Source organism: Trichoderma gamsii (assembly GCF_001481775.2).
Source record: "Trichoderma gamsii strain T6085 chromosome Unknown Scaffold_64.2, whole genome shotgun sequence".
Classification (NCBI taxonomy): domain Eukaryota; kingdom Fungi; phylum Ascomycota; class Sordariomycetes; order Hypocreales; family Hypocreaceae; genus Trichoderma; species Trichoderma gamsii.
Window position 1 is genome coordinate 1 of NW_020171401.1, and position 15,323 is coordinate 15,323.

General features: G+C 48.3%; 4 protein-coding genes across 4 annotated transcripts; 1 reads left to right on the forward strand and 3 right to left on the reverse strand.

The window, feature by feature from the left end:
• Positions 1–11: 11 nt before the first annotated feature.
• Positions 12–536, forward strand: TGAM01_v210485 (hypothetical protein; the record flags this gene model as incomplete). The annotated part of the gene is made up of 1 exon (XM_018809575.2): positions 12–536. One exon carries the CDS (start codon positions 12–14, stop codon positions 534–536), a length of 525 nt encoding a protein of 174 aa, XP_018657178.2.
• A 985-nt stretch (positions 537–1,521) lies between these two features.
• On the reverse strand, positions 1,522–1,974 carry TGAM01_v210486 (hypothetical protein; the record flags this gene model as incomplete). Its single annotated transcript, XM_024550808.1, has 2 exons — positions 1,522–1,536; positions 1,615–1,974. The coding sequence occupies 2 exons, from the start codon at positions 1,972–1,974 to the stop codon at positions 1,522–1,524; spliced, it is 375 nt and encodes a 124-aa protein (XP_024404437.1).
• Positions 1,975–5,876: 3,902 nt separating this feature from the next.
• TGAM01_v210487 (hypothetical protein) lies at positions 5,877–8,831 on the reverse strand (the record flags this gene model as incomplete). Its single annotated transcript, XM_018809577.2, has 1 exon — positions 5,877–8,831. One exon carries the CDS (start codon positions 8,829–8,831, stop codon positions 5,877–5,879), a length of 2,955 nt encoding a protein of 984 aa, XP_018657180.2.
• A 3,224-nt stretch (positions 8,832–12,055) lies between these two features.
• On the reverse strand, positions 12,056–13,501 carry TGAM01_v210488 (hypothetical protein; the record flags this gene model as incomplete). The annotated part of the gene is made up of 1 exon (XM_018809578.1): positions 12,056–13,501. The coding sequence occupies one exon, from the start codon at positions 13,499–13,501 to the stop codon at positions 12,056–12,058; it is 1,446 nt and encodes a 481-aa protein (XP_018657181.1).
• Positions 13,502–15,323: the final 1,822 nt, after the last annotated feature.

Here is a 15,323-nt window from a genome sequence, read left to right on the forward strand (position 1 = left end):
ATCTCTCTGGCATGCTCTCCTTCGAAGACGCCGCGATCAAGACACTCATCGAGGACCACCGTCGCGCGCTCAACGCCATCAATATTGCTAACGGCTGGGGCTGCGGGCCGATCGTAGACAACTTCTCTGGCCTGCAAGGCGTCTTTTTCTGGCTTTTAGGGAAGAAAGATCGCACGCCGGGCGCTTATCCGCGGGACCCTGGCGACGGCACTGATGGCGCCACGAACGAGTATTTCCACCCTATCGTGCGGATCCGCAAGAACAATCTCAACTTCACGCCGGCGTCGTTGCAGGGATATAGCGTTGAGAAGCTCGATGGTAGTACGGGGTGGAAGTGGGTGAAGAGGGGCGTGAACGCAGTGCCCGAGTATGTGATGAGCCCGGAGAAGAAGATGAGTGTCGCGTACGAGGAGGGTGAAACTGTGAAGTATCGAATTCAGGAGAGCTTATCGAGGTTGCTGTGTCCCACGAGCATCCTAGTGGATATAGATAATGACAATAGGATAAACGGGATCGACGGGTCGTCGGCTGAGTAATTATGAGAATATGGTATATATGGTATATATGGTAAATATAGAAAGTGGGTTTGACAAGGTTGTTCAGAAGTTGAATATGAGGAATAAAAGTTTATAATGCTATTATTATGTTATTTCAAACTTCAAATCAACGGCCATTCTTTTAGTCTAGATCCTGTCCTAGCTTCCGCGATGATATCAGCCTATTGCGCTATCCGAAAGTTAGGTTTCAATCCTTATAGCAATAGAGAGCAGTATTATATAAACCATTTCCGGCATGATCTATACTAGCAGTAGCTATACAGTAGGGACTTGGAATAAAACAAGTATGTTTATCTTTGTCTCTAAAGAAAGATATGCTAGCTGCATTAGAAATAATAAAGGTGCTGGTTTCTATCTCCGGAGATAGATATACTCAGGCCAGAAAAGTTACTAGGTCGGAACAATCACTAGGTTGGAATAACATACTGTATTGAGCTGGAATAACCACTCAATCGTAATAACCACTAGGCCAGAATAGTTCAAAGGCAGTTAAATACAGTCATAAGGGTATCTTTGCTCGATCAGTGAATAGCGCATATAACCCATGAACAGATTGTCAATGGACCACAGAAGATAAAGGCCAATGCGTCTGTTTTTTGTTAGGAGGCAAATATGGTCGTCCGACAAGCCACCACTTATCTTCGGCACTTGGAAGAAGAAGCAGAAGCTCGCCGAGGGCTAACTGGTGTAGTAACATGGGCTAGTGAGGTTGGCATAGGTGGTTGATAAGGCGGAAACTGCTGACCTTCCTATTTAATAGTGGCCTTGCACTGATCAGCCCACTTCGGATCGTCGCTCTGGAACACCTCTCTGATGAAATCTGCCGGCCTGCTCATTAGACTTCGTAGTAGCCGTAATCGTACTCGCAGTCTTTCTGGGCTTGCTATACGAAGCATCTCTGACTTCGCATTTAGCTGATTGCCCCTACTATCAATCCAGCCCAATGTCGCAAGCATGTTGTTTGTTATCTTGTATTGGTCTATGGATTAGGATCCAACGTTAATTCAACCATTTCCTGGTCTCTGACGTAGCAGCCGGGTTAGATTCTGGAGCTTACCTGTCGTCTCACGCACGTACTGCGTGCTGTACATCGTCTCCTCCTCTGCTTCTTCTCCGGCCCCTGGGCCTTGTTCCACGTGAACCGGTCCGGCTCGAGGAACCACAGCATCCGTATTGCCAGCAGAGCCGCCCGCGTCCCTCCCCTCTTCTGCTTTACCTTCTTGCCGGCTATGGCGAAACCGACGACTTCGTCCTGGCCTCTTCCCCTGGGCACATTGTACACGACCATGTCTGATGTCATGCCCACCGTCAGAGCCAGCATACAGAGGAGCTCGACTTCAGGCCTTGCCTGGAGCTCTTCCAGCAAGCGGTGCGCTTTCTTGTAGTGATTGGTGAGCCCCTCGTTAGGTGACTTCATGTGACCCGAGTTCTCCAGCAGCTGTTGGAATCCGCGTTCGAGCTCGGCCGGGAGGCCGCCGCTGAGAGGGAACTTGCACCCGAAGTCGATGCAACTCCGCTTAGCGTTGCGCCTTTTGCCCTCCCGCGTGATCTATGAATTGACGGCTTTCCGCTTTAGACTCCTAGGAAATAGATCCATGGCCCAGCCGACTAACGAGCTCTTCTCCATTGACGGCAGCACTCTTCGCGTTATCGTTGCTGTGATAATACCGCGAGGGATCCTAAGAAGCCATTTGACGCGGTGCGTCTTAGCGATGGCTCAATGTAATACCGCCACTGCTCCATCGACCTTTCTGGATTTCCCGTGCTGTATGTCTGCTTGAATAGCGAAATTAGGACGGCTAGTTATGTTAAGTTCTTCGAGCTGAGCGTCTTGTCTATTACCGTATCGCTGCTAGATTGGAGAGCTCCCAGGATGCGGTCGACGTATCTGTCTTAATCCAGCTTTTCATATGTGATCGCCTCCTTCAACCGGCCCTGCCCTTCGTCTAGGGCATCGTTGATTTCTGCTACGATACTGCCGAATGCCCTGCGTGCGCATCGCTTGTTAGCTCTCTCCCAGCATTGCCTTTTGGCGTGGTAGTGTAGATGCTTAGTTACTTAGGTTATTGTACTTACCTGAAGCTCAACGCGGCTGTGTTATTCCGACCTGCGGCCTCCCAGTTGTTAAGGCACAGGCAACCCTTTTCAAGTTTCTCCTGCTGCTCGTCCGACAGCGTGACGCAGCGTCCCCGCTTCTGGATAAGCTTCCGGATCTTGAAAAATGCCGCATCTTGGACATGAAATTGTTCCGGAAGACCTCCTTTATATACTCCGTTGCGGCATAGGCATCCTGTGATGACAGCCGGACCCTGGCCTCGGACTCCCGGCCTGCCGCCACTTGCTTCCCGTAGTCGTACTGTAGAGACGCGGCCTGCAAGAAGTGCACCTAACGGTTCTGCACGCCTGGCCAGTTCTTTAGATTCATCCTCCCTTAGCCGGCTATGTTCAGCCTCCTCGGGTTAATATCTTGTACCCTGGGGTATGAGACTTAATTATTAAACTTTCTAGGTCTAACCCAGTACCTAAGAGAAAATATACTACTTACTATCGTCGTCGGCCAAGGAGGGGCCTGCTAGGAAAGAGCATGGCGAGATAGCTGGAGGATCAGGGAGGGGACAGGAGGAGCAGGAGCAGGAGCAGGAGATGCAGTTTACAGGGCCAGGCGAAGTTCTTCGACAAGACCGGATGAGAGAGGAGGAGCTCAGGCGGTACGAGAGGGACACGGAGACAGTGGCTGAGACCTGTTTATACTGCCGCGTAGAAGGGCGAGCGTTCAACCACACGGCGGGTAGTTGCGCTCGACGGCACGATTGGTTCTGGGCCAAGAGGAAAGCGATAGAGAGATGCAGGAAGGAGGGCAGGAGGTGGATGGAGGAGTTGAGATTGTGTTTCTGGTGCTACCAGCCATAAGTGATATGCCAAGTGGCAGAGGGATCAAGGGCTGGGGTGGGAGGAAGAGCGGAATGCCGGTTTGGGGATATAGTAATACCAGCATGTTACGGAGCGTGGAGGCAATGGGGGCAGCAGGAGTGGTTCTGGTCGGCAGTTGGGCGGAAGTTCAAGACGGAAGAGGAGTTTATGATAGGGTTGGGACGCCCGGGGAAGATGATGGGAGGAGTGAAGTGTGTGCAAGCAAACCGGGTGGTAGCAATAGTAATGAGTCGAGTGCTGGGAGAAGGAGGAGGGTTAATAGGGCCATGAAAATTATAGATGAATAGCGTGATAGGTTATAATAAGTTATAGACTATAGTTTTAATTCTAACAAATTAGTAGTTTTATAAGTTGGTAGTTGGTATAAGGTAGTTCTAAAGAAAATTGAGTGTAAATATTATGGGGCTATAGTTGAAATTTATTTAACTAGATGCCCTTGTTATTTTTAATCCTTGGTTAATATAGCCAATTATATCACTTTATTTTTTGTATTTCACTTGAAATCAAGTTTCCTTTTACAGGGGTGTTTGCTTACTCTTTACCATGGTGCGTTTTTGTATTTCACTTAAAATCAATAGAGTTTATAAGTGCTAAATATTAAATAATAAATATATGCTTTATTACTCCCCCTAACCATATACTTTATTACTTCCCTTAATAATATAATTTTATTATTCTCCCTAATCTATAATAAACAACCCATATTTAAATGTCATTGTCAAACCAATCTATTAAAATGCTCATCCCTATACACATCTCATTCATCTCCATCCCTCCCCAATTTTTCTATTTACGCCCACCAATCCGTAATATCTCATTTAACCCAACTCCTTGTCCTTTCTCTATCCCCCCTAACTGCCGGAAAATATATTCTACTACATCCCTTGCCCTTAATAAACCTGCCCCTATTACCTCTGCCATTATATCTGCATACCGACACTTTTCTCCTACCACTGGTCGAAACCTTCCGCTGTCTCTATCTATTTCTTGCCACCGGTTGCAAAATCGATACGGTAAACCGCAACCCTAACATCCGCAAAACCTGGCAAATGATCCTTCTTTACCCATCCATCTTCGCACGCGCTCCACATATTCCTTTATCTCCCTTAAAACGCCCTTACCCTGTGCCTCTAATGGGCATACGCCTTTATGCTTATACTCGCCGCTGCTCATTCAGCAATATACGCAACCCTTGCTCTAACTGGCTAACTGCTCCTTGAATATCTCCGTTAATAACGTATTGTCTTGTATTCTCTCGCTTTCCTTCCATATCGTAAACTTGTGTTCTTGTTCCTGCATGTATATTTCTATGCTTGTCACATGAACATCCGCCTCTTCCTCTTCCCTTCTTTCTGTAATCTGCCCGTCTGCTGCCTTTCCTTCATCGCTTCCAAACGTCCAAATCTCAGTACCGGGTGACGGTGCTCCTGATGATGCACCCCCAACTCGAACCGCAATTGCTGCTCCGTTTTCCCCTATTCGCCGCCTTTTATGCTCTCAATCCCCGCCTGCCACGCTGCTTTCCTCGTCTACCGCCTCGCCGGCTGGGTCTTCCGTACTGACAATGTGCCGTATTGCCGTAATCCTGCTTTCCTCCTCTACCCGGCCGCCTTGAATGCATATGTCGCACCTTTCTTCGTCGCCCTGACACCCACCTTCTCGTATGCGCCCGTCCATCGCCTTATCTAACACAAATCGTTTACACCATATCCCCCGTATATACTCAACCACCTCTTCATCTCGAACGCTTTGGCCTCCTTGGCCTCCTTGGCCTCCTTGGTCTCCTTTTTGTGTAAATCCTCGCTGTCCCTTGATTGCCTTGCAAATCACAATTGATGTGCCCTGTCTGCTATCCCGACCTAACCGCCCGCTCTCCTGCGCAAATGCCCGGACCCGGTACGGTAAACCCGCGTGTATCACTAACCTTACGTCTGGCATGTTAATCCCTAAACCCAATGCGTTAGTCGCCACGATCAACCGCTTAACTGTCGTTGCTGCTGTCGCCGTCATCCACGACTGCATCCGCTGCCGCTTGTCCTCTCGCGTTCCCACCTAATTGTAATATGCATCAATGCCTAATGCTTCGGCCAACTTCTGCGTCCGTGGAATAGTGCTGGCGTATATGATTACACGCCCTTCTTTCTTCTCTTCGACCCAACGTTGTGCTATCTCCATTGCCTTCTTGTCTTCTGCCTCTTCTTGTGCCTTGTGCTAGTTGCCGCCTTTAGTCCACTTACCCTCCACGAACGCTACCCTATATCGGATGTTGCGCCGTGTTGTCTGGCCCCGGAACATCACCACGCTGCCTGCGTCGATGTGTGCCCTTCTGAAAAACTCCCTTTCCTCTGACAGCCGTAATGTGGCCGTCAAAAACACCCGCTGCACACCCTATAATGCGATCTCTTGCCCAATCTCGTGTAATTTTGGCCGGAATGTGTCGGTCCCGTCCAATAACGTGGGGCACTCATCAACCACCACCCGGTCGATGGCAAATTGGTTCTGCAACCGCTGGATGAAATGCTGGAATGCCGCCGTAAATACTAATTCGGAAACCACCAATATAACCCGGCTGCCCTGGTGCACGCCTGTCTTGCTGTCCCATATGCTGGCCTCGATGCCGTGCTTGATGCACTCGCTGTGCATGTCTTCCTGCAACGCAACCAACGGCACGATTACGATCGTCCGGCCCTGCTGCGAACAATACGCCGGCAACATGAACGACATTCTTTTGCCGCCGCCCGTCGGTGCGATCTGCACCACCGGGCTCTCTCCTCGCACGATCCCGCTGATGGCTTTCCTCTGCCCTGGCCGGAACGTGGCCGCCTTCCCCTTGATGCACATTAACATCGCCGATATGTCGACCTGCCGCAATGCCTCCAATCTCCGCAACCGCACATTCTGCCGGCTGCTCTTAAACTTGTTCCGCTGCCTTCGCTGATGCGCCGCGGCTGTGGCCCCACCCCGTATGCCGTCCCGGCCGGCGCCTTCCTGCCCGAAATCGAAAAATTGGTGCCACTCCCGGCTGATCTCGCGGAACTTCTCTCGCATTAATGCCGTGCCGCCTAACCCTTGCTGCATCTCTTGTGTGTAAATCATGCCCGCCACGTGCGATGTGTGCCCCGCCTGCAAATCCCGGGCGTCGCTCACGTCGTCGATGCCATCTTCGTCTTCTCCGTTCTCTCCGCCGTACGACGGGTCATGCTGCGTGCCCAAATATCTGTTGGATATGGCAATCGCAATCTGTCGCCAACTGCTCGTGCTCAACTTGCGGCCCAACAACCGCTCGCTGTGCCGCTGGATGATGCGTCGTACCCGGTCGGATGACCACTTCGTCTCGCGGAACGGCCCCATTGCTGGCTCCCTCGGTCGCTCTGCGTCTTGGTCTTGCACATCGTCTTCGCCGCTCGCTCTCATGTCTCTGTCAACTGCCCGGTCAATCGCACTACGTGATGTGATCTCATCGGCCCAAACGTATGCGCTGCGGAACGTCGACCTCTTGATCATGCCCTGCACGTTCTGCCAAAACGGCAAAACCAACCATGCATACCACACCAACAACTCCCCGACCTCCGGCGGCATGAATCGGTGGATGATCTTGACTTGGTCTGACTGCTGGAAATTCTTGTGGTATGCCGTCACGAAACACATCTGCCCGTGGCTCACGAATATGTTCCGTGCCCCTGCGTTGGCCGTGTTCTCCATCCGCACCGTCAATATCTCCGTGGCGCGCGCCGGCTGGCCGGATCCCATGTGCATCAAAACTAACAACTTCTCCCGGAATCGGTCCAACAACCGCCCGTATTCCCTTGCCGTCGTTTCTCTGTATGGATGCCTTGACGGCGGTTGACTGCCTTGTCCCTCGCGGGCGTCTGGCACTCGCAACCATGCCTTCCGCCGCTTCATGCTCTGGACCAACTGCCTTTTGACGTATCCTTTCCCTTTCTCAACCCATGGCGCATTCCGGCCGTCTTTGATAAACGAATATCCGACTTCGTCGTTACTGTTGTCGTCGTATACATCATCCCACGCAATCGCCGGCAACGCATGCACACCTTCACCGCCACACATTGTCAAATCGGTCATGATACTGCGTGCCTCTTGCAATACGGCGTGCATGAACCCGCTCAACTCGGCCATCGAAAACCGAATGCGTCGGAATATAATCTGGTCGCCGATCCAATCAATCACCCCCCCGGCCGTCGTTGTGAACCGAATCTTCATTCCGTACGTGCGCGTCTCTAACATCCAATCCATCGGCGATGGGAACTCATCGGTCTCCTTCCCCACCCGTGTCATGAACTTCCGGACGTATTGTCGTGTGCGCGCGAACATCGATGTGCCAAATTGCCGTGCGTCCGCCTCGCGTACACCTTTTTCCCGCATTATGTTGCGAATCTCAACCTGGCGCTCGGTATACACATGATACAACACCACGATTCGTGCCACCTTGATGACGGCCGACAATATGGGCGTGTAATCTAACGCGCTGTGCCAACCGCCGTCGTCCCGGACCCCCATCACCGCCAACGTGCTGATCAACACGCTGTCATACTGGTGGTCGCCTAACGAATGATCTAACATGGCGATGATAAACCGTGCGCACATGTCGCGGCATGATCCTTGGATCTCCTCCGTCCGCTTGTGAATGTCCTTGCTGGTGCCGTCACTGCCACTGTCACTGCCACTACTCTCGCCCTGCTTTTCACGGCTCTCTTTGCTTGCTAATATCATGGCCTGGTATTCCTGTATGGCCTGATATCGGTCACATGCTTTGGCAAACCCTTTCCAATATCGCTTTTGGGCACTTGTCATGGCGTACGGCGGCCGCTCTTCTTGTGGTCGCTGCTTCGTGCGGTAAATAATGCAAATGATTCTGCACATCACCCCTTTGTATCGTGCCCACGAATCCGCCTCCATCCGTGGCTCAAACGGCCGCTTGGCCTGCACGGATACCTCGCGTCGGTTGATCTCAAACATGGCCGGCAACCCAATGCGGTATGACCGACATGTTTTATATGCCTCCTCCAACAAATTGTGGCACTGCTCGCTCATGCATTGCAATAACCTCTCATCCTCGGCCGGGTCCTTGACCAACTCCTTCAATTCCTCCACTTCCAACCCCTCCAAATGCCTGGTCCACCCAACCCGCTGCAACCACGAATTGGCCTCATTCTTGGGGTCCAATTCCTCAACGCGCCGCGTCGACTGCCCGTCTGTGTATCGCTGCTCCTGCATGTCATCCCATTCGTCCAACTCCTCCAATATGGCGGCTTTGTTATAATCCTCCTCATCGCACTCTTCTCCCTTGGCTGTCGGTGTGTCCTCGATAACACCAAATCCCATGTCGACTGTGATCTTCACTTCAAACCAACTGCTGGCTACGCGGCTGGGAAATAACCTCTGGCACCAAACCCCCACGATCCACGGTAACTGGCGCGGCTCCTGCTTCTTGGCCTTAATATTGCCACCTTTCTTCCAATCATTAACCCAATTATGCTGCTCTTTGCAATGTTGCTGTATAACCCTAACCTTCCGCGTGACGTACCGGCATGTGCGGCACCGTAACCCATCTCTCTTTGGTTCTTCTAAATACGGGATTGGTGTCACTCGATCTGGTAACGAATACCCTGCTAACTCTGCTTGGTCCTGGATTAATCCGGGAATGCTTTGAACCCTCTGGGCAATTGCTCTTCGTGTTGATGGCTGGATTGTGGTATGGTTTTTCGCTAAATGTGTCTTGACTTCCTTTGCGATACATGCCCACCGACATTCTTGGCAAAATACAAATGGATATTGATTGTTATATAAAAATGGCTCCATGGTTCTTCCCTGCTATGCGTTAACACTGGTATTATAATGCCGTTTGTACTTATATGGCCTTTCCCCTTTAACGGTCACACAATGGAATACTAATTAATACCTTTACGGACGGGCTTAATGAAAATCATAATATATCGCGCCTTAACTAAAAACATTTTTCTGTTATATTGGTCTGCATTCTCTATCTTATACTTTGGGGTATGTGTGCGCTTTGATGATCTTGGGCTATGCACTAACCTTTGGTTCACTGATTCCTTGGGGGTTTGTGGTTACTTTTGGGCGCGGGGCTTCTTTTTACATTTTTGCATTTCCATATTTCTTTTTATTTCCGGTGGGACATCCTGATTTATATACCCTTCTTACTATCCCTGATTTTTGGCCCTGGCCTTGCTTTCTAATAATCCTGGCCCTGATGACTTTCTGGCTCTGATAACTTTCTGGCGGTCTAATGCATCACTTGGTGGCTCCACTTTCAACCACTGGCAAACTAACCCAAAACTTTACCAACAAATATTAAATTCAAATAAATTTTATAAATTCTATTAATTAAAAATTACACTTTATATCGCTTTGCTATATTTATAATATGCATAAATGTCATTTTACTCTTACCTATGGCCAAATATCGTTCAATGGACTCTACTCTGGTTTTCAACGGACTCTACCCCCTGTGGTTTTGTGGGGCTATATAAATCTTCAACGGATTCTAGTACAATCCATTGGTGCATAAGTGATAGGAATCGTCTTTAGAGCCGGGCTGAACGCTAAATGAAATAACTCTAGAGGCAAAAGTGGGTTGTGGGTTCAAGCTAATCACTAGAAGTGGAAGGAACAGGTAATAAAGCAGCAGCATGACGGGTAATTCCTATTTGTGCTGTTAAATACATCATACTGAACCTGCATCGAAAGCGAAAACAACATAAATCGCAGATATCTCTCGCATTTGCGTCACAGACTAGGGAAACCACAGGGGGCAAAACCTAATCCAGAGATGGTCCAAACCATATCTGCCTACACGCTTTTGGCCACATGAAGAGCCTCGCGGTACCTCTGGCACCGGTGCTCGAGCTCCACCCTTGCGGCTGAAGTTGTGTAGCTTTCTGCAGCCATCTCCACTAGCTGTAGATCAGATAGACCTCCAACGTATTCCGATGAAAAGAATTTGAGCGCTCCTTGGTCACTCATCAATCTCTCGACTACCAAGAGCAATACGTAATCTCCAAATCTTGTAATAGAAGATGGGAGGAGTGAAGTGTGTGCAAGCAAACCGGGTGGTAGCAATAGTAATGAGTCAAGTGCTAGGGGAATGAGGAGGAGAGACAGGGCTATAAAAATTATAGATAAATGGCGTAATAGGTTATGGCATAGACTGTAAGTAACGGCCCTGCCCCCCAAGACACAGATTGATACAAGAAGAACACAGATTGACACAAGACTAACACAGATTGACACAAAACTTTTCCTTTGTTCCGTATGACATGTAGCGAACGCGTACTCTGACCAGCGGCTCCTACCGTCCTATTGCCTAGAAGGGATTTATGTAACTAGCTTACTTAGTGGACGTTAATAATAAAACAAACAAACAAACAAACAGACTGTAAGTAAATTTAGTTCCTATAAGTTAGTAGTTAGCATAAGGTAGCTCCCAAGATGATTAAGTGTAAATGTTATGGGGCTATAGTGAAAACTTATCCAATTAAATACCCTTGCTATTTTTAACCCCTGGTTAAAACAGCCAATTATATCACTTTATTTTTTGTATTTCACTTAAAATCAAGTTTCCTTTTGCAGGGGTACTTGCTCATGTTTTACTATGGTGGATTTTTGTATTTCACTTATATTCAGACTGATTTCCCTGTCAATAGTGCCTAGGCTATTGATAATTCCCAGAACGGTCGGTGAGGCCCACACGGTTGTGCTGTAGAAGGGTTTACATACGTAAATAATTCCCATGATATTCGATATTCTTCTCGAACACCACAGCTGGTCCCAATAGAGCTACTTAAGGCATGGTGAATGCGACATTTCATAGCTTCGAATGCTTTTCGGAGGCGCTTTATTTGTGGTTTTGACTGCGAGGAAGTCGCTACCCCAGCGTTACGACCTTGCCTGGCGGCTACAATCCATGCATCCAGAAGTGAAGGTGGACATGTTATTCCCTCTAAGTGTGGCTCGCTGAACAGACCAGGCTCACGTTTAGAAGCTGTATGGAAAAGGTCTTTGTTGGTATTGTAACTTTGTGCATAGACAACCCCTCCCTTGTGCAAAGGATGTGTCCTGCGAGTCTCAACCCTAGCGCTGCCAGCTTGAGCTGTCAGCGTCCAGTTAAAAAATTTCGATGCTATCAGTGGTGACGTAGCACTGTTTTTCATTGTACCAATCCAATGCCGCAAGCATTGGCTTTTCCACAGGAATGTGCTGCCTCCAGAAGTGGCAGTATTCTCGATGCCAATATCTATCCACGTATTCGAGAGGTCTGATTTAGACCAGTTCAAGACTCGGTTAAGGTGGGTTGTGAGTCTGCTGCGACAATCTTGGAATGTGAGTGATTTTGCTTCTAATTTAATGTTCTTTGCGCCTAGAACGATAAACATCCCGCGAAATTTTGTAAGATCAGGGGCTTCTGCGCTTTGTGACATATGCCTCCAAATCGCCTCCAAATATTCTTGCGGCAAGTAATGGTGCATATCGATGTCATTCCGAACTTGCCCAGAGCATGCTTCTCTCCGGCGATTATGGGCCTTACTCTAGATATCATCAAACGATCGGGGATGATGTTGTATTACATCGTGAGGGCAAATGTGCCGGATAGCTGGCAGGAGCAGTCTATCAATCCACATACGCCGCTCGTCGTTGGTGAGGTACGATGTTGTGCGACGCACATGTGAAATTCCGGGGAAGAAGACATAAACACTAAACCGGGGGTTTTGGTGTCCACTACCAAGTCTCAGATGGGGAATGGCGTGAAGAGGTTTTCCTTGATGAAAGACATGAACGCTCCTTTGCATATTTCTCGACATGGGCGCAAGATACGAGACGTAAAGGCCTCTGTTAATTGATAGACATAAAGCGAAACTTATAACACTGTCCACATCCCAGCTGCGCTGGATGCTTGGAATATTGTAATGACTCTTCTCAAAGCATAAGTGCGGCTGTGTCTCTCCTCCACTTAATATTGAACGCCAATCCAGAGGTCTTATCTCATCCTCGCCCGCTTCGGTTGTGTTTGATGCTGGACCAATTGCATCTGGCAGACCGAGGTTTCTCCAGTAGCTGGCCATTTGACTGAGGCCAAGTAGAGTGTCCCTATCGGGTCCTATAGATTCCTGTTGCCCGCAGTTGCAAAGGCAACTCCAGGCTCTCTCTAGATATTGTTTTGCTAGAGAGAGATTTGATCCACTCATGTCATTTAGCTCATGAGTGCTACCAGATTCATCCTGTTCATCTAAGGAGTCTATCTCTGTTCCCATCTCTGATTCAGAATCTTCATTTGGTAAAATTTCAACGTTGGTATAAGTTGTACCATGTTCTTCTTCCTGATTGATTATGATATCTTCGCCCCGTTCCCTCTCTTCAAGATTTTCAGGGGTTCCATGGCCGTTCGTGCCGGGGCCATCTTCTAGGGTAGATGGTGGTTCAGCGGGTGCCTGATGCGCATAGACCGACTGATAATCTGACGTAAGGAATATTTCGTTATTTTCATTGTAGTCATTGGCGTCACAGATGGCCGAGGCCGGATTATTACAACGTAGAGCCTCTATTGAAGGTGGAATGCCGGGCTGTAATGTCTCATTGGCCTCCAGCTGAGGGTATCCAGTATTGAACCGAGTGGCTGGACGAGATGTGTTTCGTAGAAGTTCATTGTTGCAGGGTATTGCTTCGTTTCTATGAGGCTCGACTGGTTCGCAAGAGGCTGTTAAGATTGGATCTGCTGGGTTAGTACTATTTGCGAGGTCATTGAGGCGATCGAGGGAGTGAATAGAGGTTTGTTGTGTCGATGGCGTGAGCATAGCGTCTGTCTGCGGGGCGGTGTAGATCCGAAATCGAATATCTCCTTGTGCGCTCATATAAGCAGATTGAGGTTGTCGACGAGCACGCCTTGCAATACGTCTTGCGATAACATCTTGCTTTGCCTTCTCCTCTTTAGACGCATATTTTCGGGGCCTGCCGACGTTTTTGGGACCTTGTGGCATAATTAATATGTCTTGCTAGATATAAAAGGGGGCTGTATACAAACACCCATATGTAGGTTTCTGGTTTACAACTGGTAAGTTCTGACAACCCACAAAATAAATAAACTGCGGGGTTAATATCTGAATATACTAATTAGGCTAGTTTTTTGATCATTAAATTATGAAGGCTAGAATGTTGACTGCAAAACTCAAATAGGCTAGCTTGATGACTGCAAAGCCTAAAGCGGTAATTTACGCGGACCCGAATGATGAAAAAATAAGACAACGCGGCGCATAGAATCTGTCAGTCCGAAGCCTTTTGGCTGGTCTTTCGGCAGGTATATACTGTAAGAGGCCCATTCTTTACAAGACAACCAGGCCATTTAAAGAAAGCGCCTTCAAAACTGAACTGCTTGCTGTTTGTACTGGTGAACTGTAATTATAGCTAAACCTATTTTCCTAAAAGACTAGCATAGATGTTTGACAGGGGGTTCCGACCGTTTTATCAGCCAATCAAATCCAAACCCCTGGAAACAAGGATGTTCTCAAGGTACGTACCTCTAAGGCGCTTTTCTAAATCAAGTAGAAAGTGGGGATAATCTTTATTTCCACAAATCTATCAATATTTGATAAGAATGTATATAATAATAAATTTAATTAAATCCATAAAAATGTAAAGAAATCCATTGATATATATTATTTAATTTTTATGTAGTTATGGTTTCTGAAATACTTTTTTTAAGTTCTGAGATGACAACAAAACGCCAAGTTTTTTCGCCCATCCCACCTGGCCCTGACCCGACGTAGACCACAGATCACGGATATCTGAGTCTGAGACTAGGGTCTAGCTAATGTCGTAAGACGTCTATGCCGCTGCAGAATATATATGGGAGGACTTCCGAACTCATTTTGTGCCCGAGATGCGCCGGTTCTTCGCGGAGAAGATGCCGAAGGTCCTTGAGAAGCGGGGATGTGGCGTCACCCTCCCAGGGGATCGGCGGGTGAAGCTGGGACGGGGCCGGCTGTGCCTTGGCGATCGGGGGGTTGCGGGCCGGAAGGAGACGGCCGCATTTGGCTCTGAGTACGTACATTACCTACCTAGTAGTAAAGATACAAGCTCTGTACCGATGCACGCTAGGGACCAACTTCGGGTCGTGAATGGCTGAGAGACATAGCAAGCTAACCGGTGTTGGGCAATATTGCGGCGGCAATTAACGACACCTTGGACGAGGGGCCAGCCGGTCGAAGGATGCGATCACAAGAGATAAGCTGGCGCAGAACAGATATGTCCACTGTGTACTTGGGGTTCTCCAAGGCAGCGACACGTCAATGGATAAAACCCTCAGGACAAAATGATATGCTTAGCTAGTCGTCCTGAGTTCCCTCTTTAAGCAGACATTTTAGCGACGAAATACACTGGAAGGGTTATAGCTACGCTAAAAGGTACTAGCTACTCTAAATTTGGAAATACCATTAGGCAGTTGTTTATAAATCCATTATGAATCCACCCCCATCTAGTAGAGGTTGGCTTTCTATTGAACTTCCTTTTGGTCACGCGGGGCGTCATAAACCTGTGTTTAACAAGACAACTAACTTGTCTAGGAAACTGCTGCGCCAGGAATATTACGTAGTCATGAAACAGCTAGACTGCATCTTACGTTAACCGCCTTCTCCACAAACCACCATGGATCCTTGAATATCATATTTGAGTCAGTAACGCGAAGCATCACAAACCTTCTTTGACAGACTGATCTATTTGCGTAACTGTAAAGATACCGCTTTCATAAAAGCTTCATGATCGAAGGTAACAGCCATACGAAAGCACAGGACATTGATATAGAGC